Genomic DNA, 23,379 nt, shown 5'->3' with positions numbered 1-23,379 from the left:
AGGGGCGCTAGATGACTAAAGCCACTCTCGGAATTTTTCATAAAATTAAATTAACACAAATCAAACAACTGTAAAATGTAAACGTGTATAAAAGTAATGGAAAATTTTGATTCATCCTAAAAAACTTCTTGTCGACTCGCATTAATCTTGTGTCTCAGAGATTCGCTAGAAAATGTCCAAACAAATTGGTGAAACAATGTTTTAGAAGAAATGTTATTGAATACTGATCAATAAAACTCTCAAAGCAGCAGTGCTTCTCGCTATTAAAGGGTGGAACGATGAAAAAATAGTCGGCTTAAATTTGGCGTATATCTTTTAATCGTGCATTTCAAAAACTTTAACATCCCTCATTATGTGGGTGTGTGTATGAAATGATATCTCTATTTCGTTTTTGCCATATTTGATTTGGTAGTTAAAATGGCGTCGAAGCAAGAGGAACAGCGTATAAAAATTTTGCACGCGCATGGGAAAAATCCAAAAAAACTCGCAGGCGGATTTGGTAAATTCGTCGAAAGCTACCAAATCGACTGTGAGAAATGCTGCTAAGGGTCAAGAGAAAACAGAAATCAGAATTACGCTGTATTGCAGTGGGTCAAGAGAAAACAGAAATCAGAATTACGCAGTATTGCAGTGGTGCAAAAGTTCAAACGCCTTCTTCAGGAATATCGACGCAGAAAAATTTGTGGAAGATTCCGAAAAAATACTTGGATTGACAGGGAATTTGTACATGTGGTATGAAAAGCGAAATTTTCGTGGCAACTAGACATGTCAATCAAATCAACGTTTCTTATATTTCTAAAGTCATTAATTGTTTCGAGGAATTCCACGAAGATCCGTCCGAAAATCTTTAAAATCGTGACCGACCATCTTAGATTCCAATGAAACATTACACGTTTCACCGTCATGCAAGACTAAATATTTTCCACAGGTAATAAGATTATTTTGACTCAAGAGCAACTTTTCAAAAGGGCATAAACGTTTCTACGTGCATGAATTTCAAATTTTTTTGTTCGATTACTGTATTTTATACAGCAAAACTATCTGAGAACGAGTTACAGGGAATGAATACTTCTGTCTGAAAAAAATATACACTGAAAAAAATGTTGTGTCATTTTGCAAAAAAAAAAATTTATGATAAAAATTTAAATTGCGAAAAAACCCAAAAATACAATTTTCTTTTTGAATATGATTCTAAACGCCATTTTAAATCGAAATGCTCTAAACAAAAATTTTCTGAAATGTAGTAGTTCTCGAGATATTTTAACTTTTGTTTTAACAACACAATTATTTTGTTTTATTACGACCTTTTCATAAGTTAGTCGCGTTTCTCCATCAACAATAATAGGTTTTTCAAAAGGCCCGTAAACTTTCCTGCAACTTTCTCTTTGACATCAAGGCGATATTGTGAAACATTTTAAAGTTACATGAAAACAACCAACATATGATTCAGCTATATAGTTTAATCAACATACCCTATGGTTGAAATATATTTTGGTTGCTTTCATGTAACTTTCAAATGGTTTACAATATCGCCTTGACGTCAAAGAGAAAGTTGCACGAAAGTTTACGGGCCTTTTGAAAAACCTATTATTGTTGATGGAGAAACGCGACTAACTTATGAAAAGGTCGTAATAAAACAAAATAATTGTGTTGTTAAAACAAAAGTTAAAATATCTCGAGAACTACTACATTTTAGAAAATTTTTGTTAAGAGCATTTCGATTTAAAATGGCGTTTAGAATCATATTCAAAAAGAAAATTGTATTTTTGACTGCAAATAGTAAGAATTATAAAAAAATGTCAAAAGTTGTTGTTAGGAAAACTTTTTTATTGAAAGCTTCCCCATGATCCAAATACACTAAAAAGGTTGCTTTTACGTCTTTAAAACGATAAACATTAAATTTTTGACATTTTTTGATGGGGTAACGCGAATAACTTTTAAAAAGGGCACAATTACACGAATTAATTGTTTTTGAAGTAACAAAATTTCAAATATCTCGAAAACTATCGCATTTTGGAAGATTTTTGTTAAATGCATTTTGATTTTAAATGGTGCTTAGAATTATATTCTGTAATAGAATTACAATTTTGTATGTCAATTAGTATGAAATTTAAAAACATGTAAGAAGTTATTGTTAGAAAAACTTTTTTACCGATTTTTTCTCCATCATGCAATCACAATCAAAATGTTTCTTTTCTCTTGAGGTTTTTGGTAACAAAATATAAAAAATTTAAAAAAATGGGTTTTTTCGCAATTTAAATTTTTATCATAATTTTTTGTTTTTTTGAAAAATGACAACATTTTTTGCAGTGTATATTTTTTTCGGACAGAAGTATTCATTCCCTGTAACTTGTTCTCATATAGTTTTGCTGTATAAAATACAGCAATCGAACAAAAAAAATTTGAAATTCATGCACGTAGAAACGTTTACGCCCTTTTGAAAAATTACTCTTGTACCAAAATATTCCAATTGCCAGAGAATATCATGGAGATTCATACAGCGAACACACCTGCAAAGTTTCGTTCGAATCGACGATGGTCATATTTTGCGGTCGGCCGGTTTCTCATGGAATCCCTCTCCTTCTCAAACGATATCCAGAGTTTTTAACCAGTCTCTTTAACGACTAAATCAGTGTCGGGTTTACCTTCACTGACTACTAAATGGTTCCTCCTGGTTAGCTGTCGATGACTATGTTTTACAGTGGATTTGCAGAAGCTTCGTTCTAAAAATCGATTGTTTATCAATTTTGATAAATAGGTAGTTTGAGATGTGATGCATTTGCATTATGTGGAACATGACGTTCGAAATTGAGCTTAATTTCCAAATCCTTATAATATAATTATAATTGTCCATGTGGACTCTTCATCGTATTTTTGTCTTTAGTAGAATGTGAAACAAATTTTCATCGTCACTGCCGTAAGCGTTTAATTTTTTCTTTAAACTTTCCCCAGTACATAATATGAAACACTTAAAGCGCACAAGCAGTTTTGTATATCGAAAACAGCATTATCATAAAATTTTGTTCACAGAACCACTTCAATCTTCTGTCATTTCATCAAATCTCTCCATTCAGATTTAAATCTTATTTTTAACATTACTTGACCAATTCAGGAATTTATAGGTAATTTCAATTTTCTATTAGGGACCATCCATAAATGACGTTGCATTATATGGAGGAGGGGGAGTTTAGTATATTGTGATGATGTGTGACGATAGGAGAGTAGGGAGTCATGTCATGCTACATAGCTTTTTTAAAGGGGAATAGGGGTCACCTGATGTCATGACAACCTTACCCGTTTCATCTAACATCGTTTTTTTTTAATTTTTTTGCGAGTCAAGGGGGGGGTTACCGTGAAGCTACGTAATTACCAGGGGGTATTTAGAGGTTTGTGACGAAATGCTACGATGGGTGAAGGGGATGTTAAAAATCACTCAAAAAATGCTACGTCATTTATGGATGATCCCTTAGTTCATTCAGTAGGGTTTCAGCATCACTTCTCGACACATTACAACGTGGCAAATTCTGTGTGGCAGTGGGAAAGCTAGTTGTGGGTAAAGAAATAGTGCTCTTCCCCTTCGAGGACAATTTGGGCGACAAACTCCAAATTGACTAATTTAGGGATCATCCATGAATGAGTTGATTTTGAGTGATTTTTAACACCCCCCTCCCTCATCGTAGCATTTCGTCACAAACCTCTAAATACCCCCTGGTAATTACGTAGCTTGACAAAACCCTGCCCCCTGGTCCTCGCAAAAATTTAAAAAAAATGAAGAACGATGTTAGTTAGATGAGACGGGTAAGGTTGTCGTGACATCAGATCAACCCCTATTCCCCTTTAAAAAAGCTACGACCCCTTCCTCCCTGTCGTCACACATCATCACAAAATACAAAACTCCCCCTCCCTTATATAATGCTACGTCATTTATGGATGGTCCCTAACTACTAAATAACTGGATTGGAGTGGGTGCTATACATCAAAAAATCCCTTCCCGACGTAATGTCGTAAGGTAGTGCTGGGGAGGAACAGGTTCCGGGCAAGAGTAGTTGTTTCAGTGGGTCGTGTGACTGCCCAAACCCTTGTACATTTTTTCCTGCTCAGGGTGTTTTTAAACTTTTTTCTGTTCTCTAAAAAAACACACACACAGGATCATTCCATTAGGTAAGATCATGTGTTCTAATTTTTCACTATATGTTTTGAATTCAAAGAGACAATTTCTCTTAGTGATGCCACAAGTAAGTAGGGTGACGAGCCCATTTTTGCCATGTTTGTATTGTCACCATACCCATTTGAAGCCGTTGGTTAGAGCAGTGTCTGCCATCTTCGTTCAACGCATTGAGTCAAATGGTAGCGCAACAATAGGAGCACTCGATTCGAGTTTTTGTTGCGCTCAAACACGAAAACTTCACTGTTTTCAGCGCATTTGTGTTATTATATTGGTTCTTAACAACGAAGCAAAGCTGTTGATGTCAATTTTTAGGCATTTCATTGACTGTAGGCCGAGAAATTAATGAATTAGTGAGGTATCCTGCTTAGTATGGTGAAAATAGGCACTTCACCCTATAATATGCCATCATTTGCACAGTGACTGACAGAGCGTGTAGAGGTTTTTCTAATCCGTGCAGTGTAGCGCTGTAAATCAAAGCTAGTTAATTCTCTTTCAAGTTTATCTTGAGCATTCTCCACCTCTTCGAGATTGTGGGATTTCTTTTCTTTTTTGTGTGCGCCTTAACCGTTATTTGGCCAGTAGTGGCAGAGTTTCTCATCTTGTGAGCTGCCTGAATACCGTTATAAAAGATAAAGATTGATATTATAGTACGTGCCCTCTTCTTGGTTTTCCTACTAACGTGCCCTGGGCAATAAGCCCGTGCAAAAATGACTTTCCTTGACAATGGTTCGCCTCAAGGTCAGACGGATGTCGAAATAAAATCGACTCCCCGGCTCAAATGCTCCGCCACCGGGCCCTTCGTGATCGTCTTCCGAGCCAAACACAAAAAAATTGAAGTTGTTGGCAGATTTCTCGGAACGATATGCGGCCGTGACAGAAATATCGAAAATTCGCCGTGATAAGCTTCGGATGGTGGTAAATAGTGCGATGCAGTCAAATGATATTGCTGGCTACGGGGCGGATCCAAAAAAAAATCGAAGGGGGTCTGAAATTCAAATTTTGAAATATTCAGTGTTCGACACGTAATATGTAATAATCTCATTTAATTAATATCGATTTTGGTGGTTAAATCTGATTTTGAGTTTAGAACGAATTTAAAATAGAAATTATTTTAAAATTTCTCAACAATTTAAAAATTTCGGAGGAGGTCCGGAACCCCAGGACCCTCCCCCTAGATTCGCCACTGCCGAGTACTGTTCTGCTAGATAACAACTATTGGATTCCCAACGGGTCAGAGGAAGATCATCTAGTGTACCAGTTCGGGATGTATTGGCGAGTGGCGAGTCGCGATCCCGTCTATATGTCCTTCACATACACCTTCCTAAAACCATCAATATACAGATTTAACTGCTTCTTTTATTTTTTATCATTCTCAGAAGTGTTGTCTTCCACTTGTGCCGTATACCATCGATTGTTTAATGCGACTTCAAGGTGACAAGGGCCATATCTGTCGACTGAGTTAACAAACACGGGATCTGTAGCACAACCATCACACGCGCAACTCGGTGTGTTGCCGATCCGCATTGGAGTCATACTACGAAAGCGTCTAGATGAATCTCTGCCGGTCCGAGAAGGACTATTTACCCGGCGTCTCAGCTCATGATGTCTGCTGATGACGGCCGTCCGAGTCTGTAAACGATGTCGTTTATCTCCCGTTTGTTCGAAACTGAAAGTTAATATTTTTCTTCTCCCTGTCATCATGTATCTGATACCGGGATGGAGAATTTCCCCCCCCCCCCCATCCTCTCCCGTGTTTTTTTTTTCTGGTTTTGATTGCTAAATTGAATAATATCGTTAAAATGCCCTACTGTACTACTACTCGTAAAATAGCTCCAATCGATCCTCCTTATCTTAATAAAATTATATCGCCCCCTCTTATATATCGAAATGAATCCCTAGTTTTAAGAAACCTGTAAAATGTTCTTAATTTTATTATAAAAGAAATATTTCAATGTGTAATCCTCTAGTATTAGGAAACTTAAAATGTATTACAAAGATATTGACACCTACAAGCTAACGCAAATGTGCCTTTTTAGATGAATGAACTGAATGAAAAAATAGTGCTGTATCTAAGTTGTGAACCATGTTCGAAAACGATATTTTTATGTTTAATGATTTCTCACACCACTGACCCATTGAAGCGAAAGCTACATACATTCACCACTTCCAACTTTACTTCCTTCTTCATCGAACCAATTGAAGTTATCGTGCATTTTCCAGCAACTGCGCAGAGCATTCCCCAACCGAACGAACAGTTTTCCTCCGATGAAAACACATGCAACTCCATTTACTACAACCGACGGGCTATCTGTCAGTTTTCAGTGGAATGCTGTCCGACTAACTTTCCAACCGACCGAAGATGGGAGGGGGTAGCTGGAAATGCGAATGAGCTTTCGCTGCAATTTTGGAAGTGTGCCGTGCAACAAAAGGAGCTTAGTGTCCTGTTACGCATACGATCGTTGACTAAGTTAGTAGGCGGACACGTTCAACCTTCTAATCGGAACAGAGCCAGAAACGAGAAAAGCCACCGATAGAAGAAGAAAATATCCAATTTTGCTGCAGCATTATTGAATCTGAAAGGAATACAACAAGTAAGGTATACCGTCACATTGGTATTTTCACGATTCTGTGATTAGTCGGAATTAGATTTTTTCATCGAACAAAAACGTTCGTCTTACTGCTAGGATTAGGTATGGATTTCCGTTTTAGCAGTCGAATTTCAGCAATGATAACGGAATATCAGATAATTTGTTTTAACAAAAAGAATTCGTGAAAAATGAAAAGATTGGAATGCATTGATTAGGAAAGTGTTATCCAGGGTGTCGTAGGAGTGCGATTACTGTTAGTGTGAATGGGACGAGAAAATACGAGAAGTAATCTAAGTGAAAACCCTCCGTAGTGTGTAAAATAAATCAACTAAGTATTGATAAAGTGCAAAATTGAATTTTCAGCCATCACAACAGGATTATTCTACTGCGGTGGTAAAAGCAGCAGCAGAAATAAAAAAAAACTAGGAGGAGGTGAAAGGATTTTGGATTTTCACACGTCTGCTCTAGTTACCCATACAGCGAAATGTAAGTCAAGAAAAACAAGTTCTTATCATTCCATAGAGTTCCCATGCACTGCTTTTGCGCTGCTTTGTTTAGCATACACAAAAAATTCATTCATTCGCTCGACCAAAGATTCAACAGAACATGAAAGCTAGAAATGTCACAAGTACCGATTCCGGATAGAATTTTCATAAAAATACATCTCGTTCGTTAACATAACACACAAGTACATAATTTCCCCTAATCGTTGCTACTCCCACATTTTTCACTTCGCCGCTCTCTTTCATTACCCAACCACACTATTTTTCCGTCATTGGACTCGTTATATCATTTTCCACGGCTAGTTTTCCGGAGTATTGGTGCTACGAAACAACACGCGATACACAATACATACGTACATACATTCATACACGGGAAAAACCTTATGCTCTTCTGCGCTCACGTGTTGTGCCGAAACAAACGTCATAGTCGATTGGAAACATTGTCTCATGTGCGATAACAGTTCGTAAGGTAAACAAACGTAGTAAAGTTCAACCGGAAATGAGCCGAAATTCTAGCTCATTCTAATAAGTATTCCGGATCCAGTGACCCGATTTTAACTAGAATTGGTTGTGTCACAGGAGCCGGAATACGAATTAGAACCAGCCAGTATTCCAGCTCATTTCCCGGCTGAACTTTACTGGGAATGAGCCTGTAGAAATAAACTTGATCACAAGTATTACTAAATCCATGCTCTTCCCTACAATAAAAAGATGTACTATCTAAGTCACTGTTGCAATTATTGTAACAGTACATACGCAAAAATGTTTCCCAATACGTGTTATGCAAACACCAGGTGTTTTGTTCTTTGGTTTGGTTTGCCTTCGGTAATAAACAACAGCCCGACAGATAGACTAGGTTCACTATTCAAAGCCCGGAAAAATACATATCGTTACGATCATTAGACCAACACGATTGACTTTTTTATCGAAGAAAAAGCTGACCTATTGGAGCCCTGAATGTTACAGGTAACATCCGACTGAGCAACCCAGGAGGCGTATTATGGGAAGAATTTGGTGTAAAATGGGTACACACGTTTCGTGCGGTCATTCTAAGTATGTTCAATTCCCTGGATTATTTTACATAAGAAAAAAATTCTTTGATCAGCTGCTGACAGCCACTCTTGAAATATTGAGTCTGTATAACTTCACACGTTTACTACGGGAGATATTGAGACGTTTCGTGCGGTCATTCTTACTTCAATAAAATCCCCGGACTTTTATACATAAGAATTAGCATTTTTGATCAACCGCATTTATTTTTTTACCGAAATATAGAGCCAGGATTAACTTCAAAAGGTGTGCGAAGCATTAGGGTAAAATGGGCACACACGTACCGTACCGTGATATAAATATCTTCAACCGATTCTTTGGACTTTTTTACATAAGAAGTACAAACTTTGGTCGGTTGCATTCAGCTTTATATCGAGTTATATGTCCAGTCTTGAATATAATCTCAAACAAAAAAGGGAAATTGGGGCAAAACTAGCATGAAAGCGTACCACGGTGTCTTTGTCGAACAACTTTATTCAAAAAAATTCGGCATCTGTAAAACTTCGGGATATGAAAGAATGGACTTTTCCCTTTCATTTGAAAGTAAAATTAAAATATTCTGGTGGGGGGCCTAGAACAACTTTTTATTTTAAAGTTTTTTGATTGAAAACTTAAGTTTTTTAATAAAATTATTCGCATTTTTGCTTCTAATTGGTACTAGAGACATTCAAAAGATACTAAAAGTGAGAATCTGATGAACAACTTCGTAGAATGCTATAAATCGATATAAAATCACCCGAGAAAGTTATTAAAACTTTATCAGTTTTTAGATGTGCGCGGGGCCTATGGATGAAGAAGTCGATTACAAGGACTTACAAAAAATGTTGGGTTTAAATGAACAGTAAATTCAGGGGCCCTATTCTCACAGTCACGTCACCCAGTGACTAGAAGAAAATTTTGCTCTAGTCACTACGTGACGTGACTGTGAGAATAGGGCCCCAGATAAATTTCAATGTATACAAAGTCCCATTCTTAGCAGAAAAAATAGATTTTCAGATCTCTCCGGGTCTTGGGCGAAAATGACACTTTATGAACAAGGAGGTGAGGAAAGCTGTTGACCAAATTTATTCGATAATCTTATACCTTTTCAAGATGTTGATTAATGTAGTAACGGAATTTATCATACCTTTTTCATTGCTTTTCTCGCTCTAGGGGATAGCTAATATAAACTAGAATGACCCTTCTTTCTGATCCTATCCTGCCTGGTAAAATACAATTGGCTTAAATTCAAAGCTTTATATTTGAATTAACTAAAGTAGACAGTTCGAGTCATTGTAATAAACGACGGATTTTATTGCAATTTTGAGTTGAGAATCCTGTTTGTCTTTATCAACATTAAAAGAAAGATGATTGAAAAAGAAAAAAAAACTCTTTGAGTTTTGGATCCATGTTTGTTATCTTTTGGGGTAGATTCATTTTATCAGAATTTATAGATGCAGATTTTTGCTTGTCCTGAAATTTTATTTCCAAATCGAGCACACTTCACATAATCTTAGAAAAAAGAACAAAACGATAATTTCCTTTAAGAAGAAATTCCGGAGTCGTTACTCGTTGTACATGGATCACAACAGAAAACGAACAAGAAAATATCAGGCTGGACCATACATTCAGTAAATTCACAAAGTAATACAAGTATTGAAGATTTCCCTCATAATATGGGATAAGAGCAAAGACAACATATCAAGAAGACAGAGTTGCCAGTTCAGTTCAGAATCTGAAGACATTTGTCGGGTAAAGGTGATACTTTCTGTATCTACTTTAATGTTGAGATCGCTATCCCGAGCAAATACTCATGGGTTCAAACACCACACAGCCCCTTGAAAATACCATGAACATGGTCCGTGCCCACTTTCACAACCATTAAAACCCCATAAAATGGTCTCAATAACCCATAAATATACCAACGTATGGTTTTTCTATGGGATATACCGGACCATGACGATGGTGTTTTCGTGGCCTGAACCCATTTCAAACACCCATGCCCAACCCCATGAGTATGGGGGTATTATGGACTTTACGTTTGCTCGGGATCTTCGTACAATAGACAAAACCTTTATTTCTCATTTACTATTACGATTTCTGTTCAATGTACAGCGATTTCCAAAAGTTAACAAACTTGAACATAAATCTCATCGAATTATTTTTCTATCCTTCATGAAACTGTCAATCAGAAATCTCAATCGAAATCAAATCAAATTAATTTCTTAATTTTTAATTAGTCTTAATTTCGTTCAAATTTTATCTTAAGTCTTAAGTCTTAATTTCGTTCAAATTTTATCTACTCTTCTCTATATCTAAATGTCATTTGTGCGCATAAAATATCTTTGCTGCGCATAAAACGGTGGAATCTGGAATTATGTTTTTTACGCTTAAAGGTGGGACATTGCTAGCATTTAGGTTCTTCTGAGCACACTGTTAAAATAAGGCAATCCATCTTTTTACAAATAAAAATGTTTTTGGAATAAAGTTTCTTAACCAATAGGCCCCGTGCGAATCTAGAAACTTTGATAAAAATTTAATAGCTTTCTCTGGCGATTTTAGATCGCAATGTAGTTTTCTACAAAGTTGTACACAATGAAATTTTCCATCAGATTCTCACTTTTGGTAATATTTGAATGTCTAAAGTACTACCTAGGGGCAAAATGTGAACCAGTTTCATTGAAAAACCCAAGTTTTCACACAAAAAAACTTTAAAATAAAAAGTTGTTCTGGAGCCCCCGACAGAATATTTTAATTTTACTTTCAAATGAAAGGTAAAAGCCCATTCTGTCACATGCTGAAGTTTTAGCGATGCCGATTTTTTCGAAAAAATTTGTTCTACCAAACACACCGTGCGTACCGTACGGTCGGTGTTAATACCAGCGATCAATTTTTCAAACTTTGTTACATAAAAACACCTTTTTTTTGGTAAACTTTTTCCAGCCTTTCGAAACAAAGTTGCGTTTTGGGAACATTTTTCCCCCTGTGCGATGTCGAAAACAAAGTTAAACGCCTAAAAATCCTTACACATCTCGAAGCTGTCTCACGGTGAATTTTAGTTTAGTTTTTTTTTTCAGGCATTCTTAAATTTTCTATGAATTTTCAAGCCAGAGAACTGTTTCAGTTCTTTCTGAAATGTTTGAGAATTTTGTAGAACTTTGCTTGCAGTAAAATTCAATGAATATTCCACGCGTTTATCTTTGATTGGCCTATGAGAAAAAATCCATTAATAAATTACGTAACGCAAAAAATTGACAAAAATTGCGCCCCCCATGTAACGAAAAGTCACAAATTTCTCTATCCCCCCTTTCCTATTACGTAACAAATTCTGTAAAAAAAATCATGTTACGTAAGGTTCTAGCTTAATCCCCCTCCGCCATATGGCGAAATATGCCCCAGTCCCCCACCCTAAAAGCGTTACATATTTTATGTATGGCCCCAAAGAAAACTGCATGCGACCCGGATGCGATTTTTTCTATACAACGTTTATACCAACCGATTAACGGAAACTTGTATAAAACTATGAAAGTAGCAGAAATCTTTACTCTTGAGACTAAGAAATTTAGAGCTTGCGATGAGCAACAACGAAATGGAGGTTAGGTTCATTTCGATCAAATCCTAATAAGTTTAAGTCTTCAGGGTGAAGCATCACAAAAGTTGATTCCTGATAAATTATGATCAATTTTGGAAAGTTTTAAGGTTTTCTGAAAAGTTCCGAGAACTATACTGCCTAAAATCGCGAATCAGTCCCATAAAGATAGTAAATCCATAAGAAAACGGGACAAATATGCGATCATGAGCAGTAGAGTGGGACACGGTTATATGAAAAAAATAAAATTTTGCTCCGAGCAACTTTTTGGGTACTATACTTTTGCGCCCATGGTTTAAAGTTTACATGAGAATTTGCATGGGAAAATTGATTTTCACAAAACAATTCCTCCAGGAGTTTCCCATTACCCCCTAAAAATAAATCGATATGTGGTTTTAGTAGGAAATTTAACAGTGAAACAATATCTCGAAGACCGCGAAGCGATCTGACACTTGCGGAAAAAGTTATTAAGCAGAAACTGATTGATTCTTTGACGATTGATAAAAAATTCTATTTTCATAGCATCACTGCTGCTGACGGTCAAATTATATACAAAATTTTAAACTTTCTCTCATTGTGGACAAACAAATCTCATTTTATTCCTAATCACTATTGTGAAGTGACCAAACAAGCCAGATCGTTGATTTGGACTCAATTAGAGAATGTCAAAGAAAATTGCATATGATTCGAATGCCAACAGCAGTGATGCTAGAAAAAATTAATATTTTGTCGTGACTAACGACTTAACTTTCAATATAGGGGCCCTTTTCAAAATTTCGGAAGAAAAATGATGTAAGATTTTGAACGCTTATTTCTTTTGTTGTACTGAATGGATTTAATCAATTTCTTCGGCATTTTGTCGAAATTATTTGTACCAATGTTGTATTAAACTTTGGAATATGTGTAAGAATTTAAACATCCCTACAAATGATAGCACGAGTGCTGTAGCTTTTAACCGACAGTGAAATACGTCACCGTCCCGTAACCGAGATTGCTGAGAGCCGATACTTATAAAATGAGCTTTGAGTTCCGCTCGATCTCATTTAGATTTTTTTGAGGAAACGATCACAATCCCGATCGTGTTAGGAGATGGAAAAGTTACCTCTCAAGGTCGCCTTCGACATTGAAAGGCTACGTGTGGAACTGAGCCACTTAGGGAAAGTCTAAGATGGAAAGAGATGCGAAATCAATTGCGTTCGACAGAAAATTGATCTGTGGTGCAGTTCTCGGGCGTCGTAAAGAATAAAAGAACATCTAACCATTGTCAGATAAACCGTTCTAGCACCTAGAAGTCCGAAGCGAAAGTTACGTTTAATTGTTTGGTAGTAGCCATTGTGAAGTTTTGTTAATCAAAAAAATGTAAGTTCATAAAAAAATTGTATTTGCATTAGCTAACAAAAAGACAGTTCTAGGTCTTGCGTAGATGAAATTTGTAAAAACAAGGGGTGAAGAAAGTGTACCTCTAATCAGTTAGATACCGGTAAGGCAAACCTCATGATTAAATTTCGATCATTGCTAACGATTCGGTATTGGCATGATTAACACACTGTTAACCGTTGGTCTCTTTTGGTTTCGGATCATTCGTCGGTCACGACTGACCGCCCTGTCACGCGGACATCCGTTGAGAGCCACACTTCCCTTGCGACGTCGCAGAGTTTTTCCACCCCACTCCACGGAGAAAGTACATTCCCGCGCAGACGCAACATACTCATCTACCAATCTCCCCAACGCCGGTAATACGTGTGGCGAACTCCCGCGATGAATGGCCTAAACCACCGCCATATGTAGATGGCGTCAGTGATGCAAGCATTTCTTCTCGAGTAACGGAGTCACGTGGAGGCTCCTTTCTAATCTGCCCAACAGCTCTGCGAAGAATTGACTGACGTTATCGCCATCTGTGATCTCGAAACCACATTCTCGATACGAATCAAGCGCAGGAACTGCATCATCAGGGTGTCGGTACGTGTATTCGACCAGTACGCACCGTCATCGACCTAGCTATCGTAATATCAGGTACAACCAGATAAAAATAAGCACAAGTTGTAAGAAGTAGGGCGCTGGTCGCACGTTCGAGTGCCGATACGATGATCGGGTGTAGGCGTAGGTGTCGATTTAAGTCACTGACAAACCCGAATCAATAATTATAAAGACGGTTTATTGTGATTATTGTTAGGTCGCGTTTCGTTAGTACGTAGAGTTCTAATGGATTTAAAATATACGTTCGCATCTCAGTTCTTTTGGGCTAGATTTTCGGTAAATTGTAGAAAATGAGAGATTTTGATCGGGTTCTTCGGAAGGTCCGAATGCGATTGGGTGTTTGAGCTTCCTAATTAACCTGTCCTAGATAAAGAGCCTCAGCCGGGCCATTACAAAGCCTCAGCAGCCTCTTCTCGGAGAGTGGCGCTAAGCTGCTGGAGGTTGAGAACTGAAGCATTCGTTACATATGTAGGACATTCATTATCAACGGAAAAATAGTGTTTTGAAAAATCTTTTGAAAACGACTCGGAAAAGTGAAAATTTTCAGCCCATCCCGCACAGAGCCGTCAATATGGTGCACCAACCGAACAATAAAATAATGAAAAGTTTATATATAGGTCCACTACATGTTTGTTCCTATGATTATTCGTATTGGGTTGCTTGACGAGAGCAGTTGGTGGGGGAAAGCCGGCATATTAGTTTTGGTTATGCCATTAGAAGCCGGACGGAAAGGAAAGGCTCATGCACGCCACGAGAACGAGCGAGAAAGCGATAGTAGTGCATATTAGCGAAAGCGTTACGTACATTTTGAACCTTAATAACTTTTTTCTACTAAACGGATTGCCAATCTTGTTTCATAAATCGGAAGGAAAACGTTCGATACGTTGTTTGCTATATATTTTTAACAATTTGTTTAAATAGTTCAAAAACTACTTTAAATGAGAATCAACATTAATGATAAAACCTATAAATAGCCCAGGCAACCAAAAGTTCGCATAAGAGAGCTGCACAAGCTTCTCGTTTTAAATAATTTTGCAATACGTTTTGTGTTCTAATAACGGCTTAAGCAGCTTTCAAGTTCCATTAAAGCTTAAGCAGCTGGAAAGTTCGCTAAGAATTTTATGTGAACTTTAAAGTGTGCTTTTTAAGTATTGTCCGAACTTCTGGTTGCTTGGGAGGGGTGTCGCAGCTTTTCTCAAAGCCAGACGTGTGTAAGACGCAGTGCATAACAGACGTGTGTGGTCGTGAGGAGCTGCATCGGACGACCAATGATATCGGCTACCACCGGAGAGATGAAGAAAAACGTTTGTGGAGGTGGTGGCGGTGAGAAGGCCAATAGGCCAAAGGCTAAGAAACGCAGTCACTGAAAAGGCAGTAGCAACTGCCACCAAAAATGCCACCAAAACATCGAAGACTGCAGCGAACAAGCCGAAGACCCCAAAGCCAAAGAAGGCCGCCAAACCTGCCAAGAAAGCTGCCCGAAGAAGATAAATAAGTTCACGCGTCTCTAATGTTGCCAACAGTCCTTTTCAGGATTAACAAAATACTTGTAAAGAATTAGTGGTGCTTATTTTCCGTTAGCGCTGTTATTTGTAGATGGATTTGTGTCATAGTTATATACAAACCGTCCTTAGGAAATATATATATAGTGGAAAAAGATTTTTTTAAGGAGTTCCTTTTATTAATTTGTATAATTAAAAATAATTACAAAAGAAAATTCTTTTTCAAATTAATCTACAAACCCGAAGATTTTTGCAATTCCTTCCAAGAAAATCAGTGAATGTGGCAACTCTGCCACTAAGCGAAAGCTACACCAAAACGAATGATGAAAATATTTTCATTTATCGCACAAAAGGATGGCCTTCCATCTGCAACGAAAAGTTAATAAATAGGAACGCCTTGATGCAAAGCGTACTCATTCGGTGTGAGCTGCGAAAGGGGAATGTTCATATGTATGTACGTAGTAGAAACAAATCGTGGACAAGGTTTGAATCGTTTCAAAAGATTCTTGTCTTGTATCACCATAGTTATCTACAAATCGTCCTTATTAGGACGAATGCATAATGCAAAAGATGGATTGGTAATGTATATGACAACAGGGGTGTCGTGACCACACTTCGAAGTTATTTCAAATCTTGCAAAGCATAAATTGACATAATTTCAATGATTGTTCCTATATGAATGACATTACAAATTTTCAGGTTAACACGGTAATAACATTGCAATTTATAGAACAATTTTATATTTTAGTTATCATATAAAAACTGTCATCTCTTCCAAACAACCCTCTGCTGCCAACCCCGTGGTCCACAAAAACCACTTCAAAACACTCCCACCTGTCATACAAGTACATTGTCTGCTTGTTGAAATCATATGAAATTATTGACCTGTATTCAATGCGAAGAACTCGGTAATAAAATTGTTTTACTGAATAGATTAACGAACGGGATCCCCAGGAAAATTTCGCTGAGCCCAAGAGATACAAGCAAAATTTTAAGAATATGATCATCGCGATTATGTACCGGACATTACCCGCCCCTAGTTTTTCGCTAAGCGTGATTCATTTTTGTACGCTAGGAAAAAGATTCTGATGGTTGTTTCGAGAGATTTTATCATTGATATTTCAAAGCAAGAAAATATGAAATTTATTCATTTCATGAATTTCATTCATTTCCCCTATTAACGCAGACGCCAACAACAAAGGTTCTTTTCAGAACCACCAAAATTATTGTAAAGAATAACTTGAAACATTCCCACATATTTCATTAAGTATCATTCGATTTGAATTTCAAGTCAACGAGTAGTCACGACACTCCGGTTATGTCCTAGACATTACCCACTCGTCTTTTATTAATCGTAAGACCATTAATCGGTTTCTACTTAATAACTTTTTCCACAAGCGTCAGATTGTTTCGCGATCTTCGAGACATTGTTTCACTGGTCAATTTCCTACTAAAACCACATATCGATTTATTTTTAGGAGGTAATGGGAGACTCCTGAAGGAATTATTTTGTGAAAATCAATTTTCCCATGCGAATTTCCATGTAGCTAAGAATTTGCACGATTGTTTTAGGACCCAAATGTAACCCAAAAAGTTGCTCGGAGTAGGAATCTAATCTTTGTCCCACCCTAATGAGCAGTGTATATATTTTCCAAAAACATGTAACAAGTTTCGAGAGCTTATGACAAGTTTCGCAACGTCTGACATGTTTCGAGATCTTCCGATAAGTTCCACTAGATGTAATCCACTTGTTTGATGGCTTACTCAAACTCAGGTGTTTGAACTACTTTAGGTGCGACGGTTCGAAGCGATGTCAGATAGCACGCAAATAAAAGTGATGTGGCGTAGTCTCATCAGACGGCACGATTACTCAGCAGCTACACTTATACTTTGAAAATAATTAACTAACTGGTTTTGCGACAAGTTTAACTTGCATCTTACGCTCGGTGATGGTCCAAGTTTAACATTAGCACTATAATCAGACATTTTTTTTTTCGAAACACCCGGTTAATCCAATAATTTTTCCCGGTAAATCGAATCCCCGGATAATCTAGTCGGACCTGTATATTCAAAACGGAGGATTTGTATCTAAGTGTTGGTTTCTTCGGTTTATTCTTTATAGTTTCAGGCACTAACTTTCGTGAACGCATTAATTTTTTAATTAATGGAAATTTTGGGTTGAAAGCAAAAAATTCGACGAATTAATGCTTTTTTTTTTCAAAATGAAGCTTTCATGAATAAACCTAAGTGATTATTTGTACGGAGAAACCATCAAAACTGTTTTTAATAAATCCCTACTAACACATAGATATATCGCTCTTACAACCATAGAGATAAATAGTATTCTTATTAAAGTTAATCCAACTTATCCATTACACAAGGTTACGAAAGAAAATTATTTTTATAAAGTTGAACAAAAAAAATGTTTCTAGAAATGGAAGTACCCCCTATTAAAAGTTAAGGTGTTAGCCGATTTATAGACGTAATAAAACTTCATGAAACTTAGCTGAAGACACATAATCGCGAAAACATCAACAACAGCTAAAATAGTTTTCTTCACCATTTTTCAGTTTGAGACTACGGTGCGGCATCTCATCCGAATTGACCTTTTTTAAAAATGTTTGTTGAAATTAGATAAATATTTTTACATGATAAAAATCATTTCAGTGTATTTTACGTACTTGTCGCAAATGATACAAATTATTTCTTCAAATATTGTATGGTTTACTTTAATGCAGGATTGTTTTGTAGAAATGTGTCGCATCTCCCGAGATCACTCATTACATTTTTACAGTTTAACGACATTCAATTAGCTAGAAGTTACTGGGTAGGGAAAGTTATGAAAATTTAGTGCCCTAGTACTCAAGTGAGAGCCAGGATGTGAAGTATACAGATCGGAAAACTAGAAGTGGCAGGATCATTAGAACAGGCTTAATAGCTTACGGGCTTAACTTTTGTCTTCTGTTGAAGGGGATCATCATTACACATTGGTATTATTGTTTTATTTATTCGCGACAATGCACACATACTGATCTAATTTTATGCAAAATTCACCAATTGTAGGTCGTGTAAACAATGTAAAAGTCTGATGCCCTGCGTCAGATTAAGATAAGAGAATCACCCTACGATTATATTTTCGCTCATCAATGAATGAAATCATTCCTTAAAAATTAGTCACCCTGCGCAAAAGCTCCACAAATGCTGAACCCTACACACTATTCATCTTGACCTACGTCAACCTAGCATCTATATATAACAAAACAGCCTCAGCAAACGCGAACAACATTGCCACACAGAACAGACTCTAATCTATAAACTTTCTTCATTACTTTTGCCTCATTGCTCTGTCCTTTTTATCGTACACACCCAACACTGATTTCGTTTCATAACAAAAAGACGAGCGCTGAACCCGCCGCTGAGTAAGTGTCCATCCGTTCACCCTACGTTCGACAGTGTAACCGAGAGTTCCCTTTAACCGTTAGTAAACAGTATTCTAATTTACTTTAAACTATTTTATCCCGCATATCGTTCAACTGCATGCGCTTGCCTTTATTACGTTCAGATGCAAATTACGTTGTTTCACATATTGAATGAGAGCAGTTGTTGACGCGTTACAGCTTCAATAGTGCATATGAATACGCCTACGCAAATAGATGCGTTATCGATTTACTGGATCTGTGTCACTAAGGGAATTACGCGAATACCTACGTACGTCGCGAAAAAACCGCCAAGTTAGGATGGTTAGCTCAGCAGATAAAACATCTATTAACTCACTGAACAGCGGCAACAAGTTTTGCAGAAACAGTTTCCACATTGTATACGACGCACGTAACTTTTGTTTCGCATTGAATTATATCTCAACAGCTCATATTGCAGAAATAAAAAAATCCTATAACTTTAAACAGCACATTATCACAAAATAATGCTTATTTATAACACATATCAAAAGTATGCATATTAGATGTTGAGCAGATTTTTTAAATTAATTTGTTTGAAACGGTTTATTTTTTGTGCACAAAATTTTAATAAAATATTCGAAAAATGACAAGTGGAATAACGAAAACTGAAAACCGTGACTGGATTCGAACTTAGCATCCTTCACGACTTCGTCGTTAACGAATTATCCTATGTTACAGCACAGAAATAATTTGAGAACTAGGGTAGACGTGCCCTTATTCATCTCATTAGTCACGGAATCACACTATTTCGCTGATAATTCGGCTTAAACTGATTGAATTGCGCTTAAATAGGTATCAACATCTTTGCTTCGTTCTTAAGAAGCAGATCAATAAAAAATCTAGCTTGGAAAATGTATAATACTCGCGCTAGAGCGAAGCGAAAAGTCGAGCACAATGCACCTTTATTCATCCTACCATTTGAGCTAATGCGTTGAATAGAGATAGCAGACACTGCTCTAACTAATGTGTTCAAATGGGTGGGATGAATAGAGGTGCTCAGATGAATTAGGGCACAGTAACCCTAGTTAGTTTGTGAAAGTGGGATCAAAAACGTTTGAGTGGAAGAATAGCGGGGATTGCCTGCAAAACATTACCACTTAGGGGTAGACATTCGATCTAATCATCTAAGAGATTTTAATACCCGCACTACCTCTCCTACACAGAACGGCTGTTCTGTAACCATCGCTGTACTGAAGCGTAGGGCAATATGTAAGCGCCAAAGTCGCCACAGGTGCTAGTTTCGAATCCAGTCAGTTAACCAGAATATTTTTTTTTCACTTTTTTCATTTTACGCCATTTTACTTGTTCATTTTTGGTTTGCTTCGACGTTACAACTGTCTTAGTAAACAGGTATTGACTAGTTATATCAAAATCATAGAAAAAGTCAAATAATCAAACTTCAAAAAAAATCTACGTCCATTAAATCCTGAGCTTGCAACTGACTTATGTGTGCCGTGACTCTTTTACGTGACCGTTGACCAGCGTTGCCGGAGAGCACTACTAATATCGCAGTGTCTTTACAATCACGGTTGATTGTTTTGATTTGCTTTTGTATTTACGGGCTACGGTCGTGGAATTATTGTCCTTATTGCTAGGTTTCTTATTAGCATTGCTGTGCTTTTATCGGAGCTTATTCTTTTGTTCGCGAATTTTCCGCAGATAAGTCAGAGCGTCGCTTGAGTTATGAAATGATCTTTGAGCAATTTACCTCCCGACTTCCATCTTGCTTTGCATTATACGTTCCATCTATTATGCCGTTTAGATTCTCTGCGTACTTGAACCATTTCGCCACAAACTCCTCTGGGATATTCTTCCGTTTTTGCGAGCCATTTAGCTCTCGTTTCAATGAACCATCTAGCTCCTGTCTCCATGAGCTAGATGGCTCCGGTTTCCTTAAACCATTTAGCTTACGGCTTTCTACTCGGATAGTCCCTGGCGTCCATTTAGCTCTCAGCTCAGTTTGTGCTAGTCTCTAGCGCAGTGGTTTTCAACCTTTTTCGTTCCATTTCCGAATATTGATCCTTATCATGTATCCTTTTGGTGAAAATTCCTAATTACCCTATCAGAAAAGAAAAAAAATATTTTCAATTGAATGAACGCCATAGTATTTCAACTTGAACTCTGTTCCTGTACTCTCTCAGGCAGCATTTTTATTCTTGACTCACTGAACCAATATTTACAGGTTTCCTACAAGAATGAAAAAATAACAAGTTAAAATTTACCCCGCATAATTCACCCCCTACATTAGTCTAATTCACCCCTGGCGTGAATTCACCCACTGTTGAAAACCACTGCTCTAGCGGATGCCACCATTAATTGGGGTCGCCAACGCTATTCGCAGGGCCCTGTTACTACTCCAGCACATTCGTCCTTGCAGCACGATGTCAGTTTTTATCCTGGCTATTCCATCTTCCGCGGGCAAACTGATGGACTGCCGAGGTTGGTCCGGCGATTCCAGGTGGAGCATAACTTCACCTACCCTGGCGCTCGAAGATTCGATACCAGTATTTCGTTTCACACCACTCACCTACACGACGATGGACTTAAATTATACAGACGGAGAGTTCCCCGACGCCGAAACTTCTCCCGAAACCGACTCTCCTGCTGCTTTTCAGTTTCCTCCCCGGTCAACCGGTAGGGTGCCTGGTGTCTGGTTCGCTGGCGCCCCGACGACCCAAACCAAGTGCTACTTCGCGTACTACTCAACTGGTCCCCGACGGTGGATCTAATCTACTCCGGAGGAGACTTCCACTTCACGATATCCTTTTCAGCATTGCTGGTGTCTCTTGCATATTGACACACTCTGGGCAAAGGAGTGACAAAGCACTTCAAACCGAAGTAGGTACTTCCGGAAGCAGCCCTGCCCGGATAACAAATGGAAGTTAACCACCCCGGTTTCGCTTTGAGTTCAGCGCAACAGCCTAGGCCAGAACACCATACCCTAGCATTGAGGATGAGATACTCGCCAGAAGACGTCTCTTGCTACATCTTGATCCTTCGATATTCAAGATTATCCTTGTCACTTCGTTGGTTGTCGTTAGCTGCCTTCTCGCATGCATAGTCGACATGGTTATTGTAATTTAACTGACCGTCGACCATAACACCCAGGTGCTTCAGCGCACACCTCATGTGCTTCAGCGCACACCTCATGTGCTTCAGCGCACACCTTACTTTTCACGCCCTTCTTCCCCACGGAACTACGTCAAGGTATTACTTCGTGGGGGGGGATCGTTGTGCTGTCGTCGCATCTTTTTCTTCTGCTCTATCTCGGAACCTCACTTGGTTCATGGAATGGCTCGACCTATGAACCTTGATTTAACTCTTGATTCTTCTCTTACTTCTTGTCTCCATCTATTACGTCGCCTTTAGCCCTCGTTACCGGCAGCTGGTTAGATGCTGATTCCTAGAGCCCTTTAGCTCATGTTTCCGTGAGTCATACAGCTCCCGGCCTTATCACGATCTACTTGGATAGTGCCCAACGATGAACTCACCCTACTCCGACCGACAGTTCCCCGACGCAGGAATTTTCCCCGACACCAATACCCGCTTCTTTGAGCCATTTAGCTTCCAGCTTTGTCGAGATCAACTCAGATTTTATCCTACTCCGACTGAGAGTTTCCCGACAACGGAATTTCTTTCGTTACCGGTGTTTGTTTCGTGAGCCAATTAGCTCCCCTTTTTGTCCCGATTCTGTTGGGTAGTCCACGGCGGCGAATCTACCTACTGTGAATTCCCCGGCGGTAGATTGCTCCCGATACCGATGTACGTTTCTGTGAGCCATTCAGCTCCCCACTTCGTCTGCTCGGTCTAGTAGCCGACGGTGGACATACCTTACTCAACGGGCCAGCCAGTAGGTGCTGAGGTCCATCCAGCGATTCCGGGTGGTGCGTAGCTTCCGGTTCATTGGCGCCCCAACGACCCACTTCTAGTTATTCGACGCGGTCTACTCGGTCTAATCCCCGGCGGTTGATTTAGCCTACTCACGAGCTACCCGGTAGGTGTCGAGGTCGGTCCGGCAATTCCGGTAAAGCCTGACGTCCTGTTCGCTGGCGCCCCGACAAGCCGAATCCGGCGCTACATCGCGTACTACTCAAGTGGTCCCCGGCGGTGGACCTAGTCCACACCGTCGGATAGTTTCCCGGCGGCGGAATTTCTCCCGAACCGATTTGTTCGACGGCGGCGTTTTAGCCAATGACGCCCTACACCACTTCCTCTGCAGTTCGGAGAGTATACTCGTAATCACTCAGATCGAGATTCACGACAACTCTGTTGACAGCGTCCCAGATATGCTCGTCGCGGCACATCTCTTCGACGATATTGTCCACTGTTATATCAGGCATACCCCTTCGGACTTCTCCGAACCTGGGGCATTCGAAGACCACGTGTTCCGGTGTCTCTTGCACGTCCACACACTCCGGGCAAAGGCGTGACGAAGCGTGTCCAAACCAATGTAGGTGTTTCCGGAAGCATCCATGGCCGGATAAAAACTACGTCAAATAGAAGTTCACCTCTCTATGCTTCCTATGTACCCAAGCATACACATTTGGGATGAGTCGGTGGTCCAC

The 23,379-nt window shown here is 38.6% G+C and overlaps 2 protein-coding genes across 5 annotated transcripts in view; one reads left to right on the top strand and one right to left on the bottom strand.

The window, feature by feature from the left end:
- Positions 1-23,379, bottom strand: part of LOC131691014 (cohesin subunit SA-1) — a 174,999-nt gene that overhangs the window by 73,376 nt on the left and 78,244 nt on the right. The gene's annotated exons all lie outside the window — the stretch shown is intronic.
- Positions 6,515-23,379, top strand: part of LOC131691026 (neuronal synaptobrevin-like) — a 54,424-nt gene continuing 37,559 nt past the window's right edge. For 2 of the 4 annotated variants that reach the window (XR_009305674.1, XM_058977164.1), the window contains exons 1-2: positions 6,534-6,764; positions 7,120-7,242. Coding sequence is in view for 3 of the 4 variants with exons in the window: in XM_058977164.1 (XP_058833147.1) it covers positions 7,241-7,242 (2 nt within the window). In the remaining variant the exon portion in view is untranslated. Of the gene's footprint in view, positions 6,765-7,119; positions 7,243-23,379 lie in introns of all 4 variants that reach the window. The other 2 variants (XM_058977162.1, XM_058977161.1) reach the window with 2 other exon arrangements.

Source organism: Topomyia yanbarensis, chromosome 3 (genome assembly GCF_030247195.1).
Source record: "Topomyia yanbarensis strain Yona2022 chromosome 3, ASM3024719v1, whole genome shotgun sequence".
Classification (NCBI taxonomy): domain Eukaryota; kingdom Metazoa; phylum Arthropoda; class Insecta; order Diptera; family Culicidae; genus Topomyia; species Topomyia yanbarensis.
The sequence above is the reverse complement of the archived record's forward strand: the minus strand, read 5'-3'. Positions and strand labels throughout refer to the sequence as shown.